Consider the following 3,131-nt stretch of genomic DNA (forward strand, 5'->3'; position numbering starts at 1 on the left):
GGAGGTTGCAGTGAGCTAAGATCACACCACTGCATTCCAGCACAGGCAACAGAGCTAGACTCCATGTCAAAAAAAAAAAGAAAGAATCTTTGTTTTTTGAGACAGGGTCTCACCCTTTCATCCAGGTTGGGATACAGTGACATGATCTCAGCTCACTGCAACCTTTGTCTCCCAGGCTCAACCTTCGTCTCCCACCTCAGCCTCCCGAGCAGCTGGACCTGTCTTTTAAGTCCACACTCCAATCCTTCCACCTCCAGAAATCTTTCCCCAGTTCTTTTAACCTTTGTTTTCTTGCTTTTTATATTTATGTTCTTTGACATAAGCTTTAACCTTTAGTTATCCAATTTTTGGTACCCAAATGAATACACAGGACTGGGTCTTAGACTTTTTTGGTAGCCCTTACCAGTTTAGTAAAGTGGCACGTAGTGAATTTTAGTGAATTGACTGAATGAATTATTTCTTACATAATATGCATATTTCATTAATTGTAAGTTGCACATTTTTTTCACATTTTAGCATCTGTGAAATGAGGATGCGTTCTATAATCCATCGCTACATGACCATCGTATTACAATTGTGACAGCCTCTCTAAAACATAGCCGTAATTCCTTTGTCTTACCTAAGATAATTAACAGTAGTAATTCCTTATTGTCATCAAATTTCTGGGAGTCAAACTTTAAAAGATAGCCCAAATAATCAGTTATATCACAATTCAGTTATTCTGTGTATTAACATATCCAGAGTCTGGGTGTTGTGGCTCATGCCTATAATCTCAGCACTTTGGGAGGCTGAGGCAGGAGGATCAGTTGAGCCCAGGAGTTATGATGGCACCACTGCATTCCATCCTGGATGACAAAGCAAGACACTATCTCTAAAAATAACAATAATAATATATCCAGATACTTTTACCAGTTGTTACTACTATAAATTAGCTAGTTCAGATTTTCATAAAATTATATTAATAGTTTTTGCTGTTTTACAGAGTAAGCCATATCAAAGACTTCATTGAAAAATACCAAGGATCTCAAAGAAGTCCTCCGTTTTCCCTGGCAACAGCTCTTCCTGTCCTCAGGTTGCTAGATGAGACACTCACACTGGAAGAAGCAGATTTACAGAATGCTGTCATCATTCAGAGACTCCAAAAAACTGCTGCACCTTTTAGAGAACTTTCAGAGCACTGATTTTTGATAGACTAAGTGGAAAATTTGCAAAGAAATGATGGTTGTAAGTGGACATGCAAACCAAAACTGGGGACTGGAGAAGTCAGACTCACTAGACTTTTGGTTTGAGTACTGTTGAACTCTCTCGATGAGATGTTTAGATAAGTACAAGTTAGGAAAGTAGCATATGACTGGAAACTATATTCAGTGCACTTTCTCCAAAAGGCTACTCAGAAAAATAGACTTATTTTCAAATACCAGTTATCAGTATATATTAAATAGCTGCATTATTTAGAATCTTAATATGGTATAAATTGGCGAATGTGTTCACAATATTCATTCAAACATCATTCCCGGACAGCAGGGATTTTTTTAAATGTTAGCTTCCTCAGAGTGTTTAAATAGCTAATACGACCGGGCGCGGTGGCTCACGCCTGTAATCCCAGCACTTTGGGTGGCCAAGATAGGCAGATCACAAGGTCAAGAGATTGAGACCATCCTGGCCAACATGGTGAAACCCCGTCTCTACTAAAAATACACCTGCGTGTGGTGGTGCACACCTGTAGTCCCAGCTACTCGGGAGGCTGAGGCAGGAGAATCACTTGAACCCAGGAGGTGTAGGTTGCAGTGAGCCGAGATTGAGCAACTGCACTCCAGCCTGGCGACAGAGCAAGACATCCTCTCAAAAATAAATAAAATTGTGGCCAGGCGCAGTGGCTCATGCGTGTAATCCCAACACTTTGGGAGACTGAGTTGGGAGGATCACTTGAAGCCAGGAGTTTAAAATCAGAATGGTCAACAGAGTGAGACCCCTATTTTTTTTTTAATTTAAAAAATAAAAATAAAATTGTGTAGCTTAGTATAGTGTCAAGATTAATCTGCCTACTCACATTTCTACACTTTCTAAAAATGTAATAAAAGAAAATTCTTTCTAGAAAACCTATTCCCTTTCCATTTTATTTTCTTTCAAAAATTACGGATTTGTTTTTGGCTAATATTTGGAATTAGCCATTCATTTGCCACCACTCAGAATCTAATGCCTATATGTGTCACATTACTAATATTTTTTAAATGCATCACATAAAGTATGGTTTTCTGTTTCTTTTTTTGTTTGTTTGTTTGTTTGTTTGAGATGGAGTTTCGCTCTAATTGCCCAGGCTGGAGTGCAGTGGCGCAATCTCGGCTCACCACAACCTCCACCTCCTGGGTTCAAGCGATTATCCTGCCTCAGCCTCCCAAATACCTGGGATTACAGGCATGCGCCACCACGCTTGGCTAATTTTGTATTTTTAGTAGACACGGGGTTTCACAATGTTGGTCAGGCTGGTCTCGAACTCCTGACCTCAGGTGATCTTCCCACCTAGGCCTCCCAAAGTGCTGGGATTACAGGTGTGAGCCACTGTGCCCAGCTGGTTTTCTGTTTCATACATCACAGTCAACTTGTGAATACATTTCAAGATTATTTCATTTTGATATCGTGACGAAAAACATGCTTTATATCTTAGACTTTTAACTAAATCCAGTTAGACCTCAATTTTTCACTGTCAGATTAAATCCCCATACTTGAAAATAAGTTTAACATTTTTTTTTTGCAAATGACCTGTTGAATCAGATTCAAAATGAAGTATGCATTGAGTGTGCCAAGGAACTAAGTGGTCCGTAGCAGCAGTAATGTTCATAGGGTGCGAGATGCGTGCCATGAAGCAGCAATTCTCAAACATTTTTATCTCAAGACCATTTGTTTATGTGAGCTATATATATTACCATATTAAATATTAAATGCTTAAAATAGTTATTTATGGGCTGGGCACGGTGGCTCACGCCTGTAATCCCAGCACTTTGGAAGGTTGAGGCAAGCAGATCACAAGGTCAGGTGATCGAGACCATCCTGTCCAACGTGATGAAACCCCATCTCTACTAAAAATACAAAAAAATATTAGCTGGGTGTGGTAGCGTGTGCCTGTAATCCCA

At 39.6% G+C, this 3,131-nt stretch overlaps 1 protein-coding gene across 1 annotated transcript in view; it reads left to right on the plus strand.

Moving 5' to 3' along the window:
* UBXN2A (UBX domain protein 2A) overlaps positions 1 to 2,103 on the plus strand; it is a 49,835-nt gene extending 47,732 nt beyond the window's left edge. The window contains exon 6 of the mRNA XM_011950792.1: positions 983 to 2,103. Coding sequence (XP_011806182.1) covers positions 983 to 1,181 — 199 coding nt within the window. The 3' untranslated portion in view covers positions 1,182 to 2,103. The remainder of the gene's footprint in view (positions 1 to 982) is intronic.
* The last annotated feature ends 1,028 nt before the right edge of the window (positions 2,104 to 3,131 follow it).

This window comes from Colobus angolensis, unplaced genomic scaffold, assembly GCF_000951035.1.
Source record: "Colobus angolensis palliatus isolate OR3802 unplaced genomic scaffold, Cang.pa_1.0 Scaffold109, whole genome shotgun sequence".
NCBI classification, from domain to species: Eukaryota; Metazoa; Chordata; class Mammalia; order Primates; family Cercopithecidae; genus Colobus; species Colobus angolensis.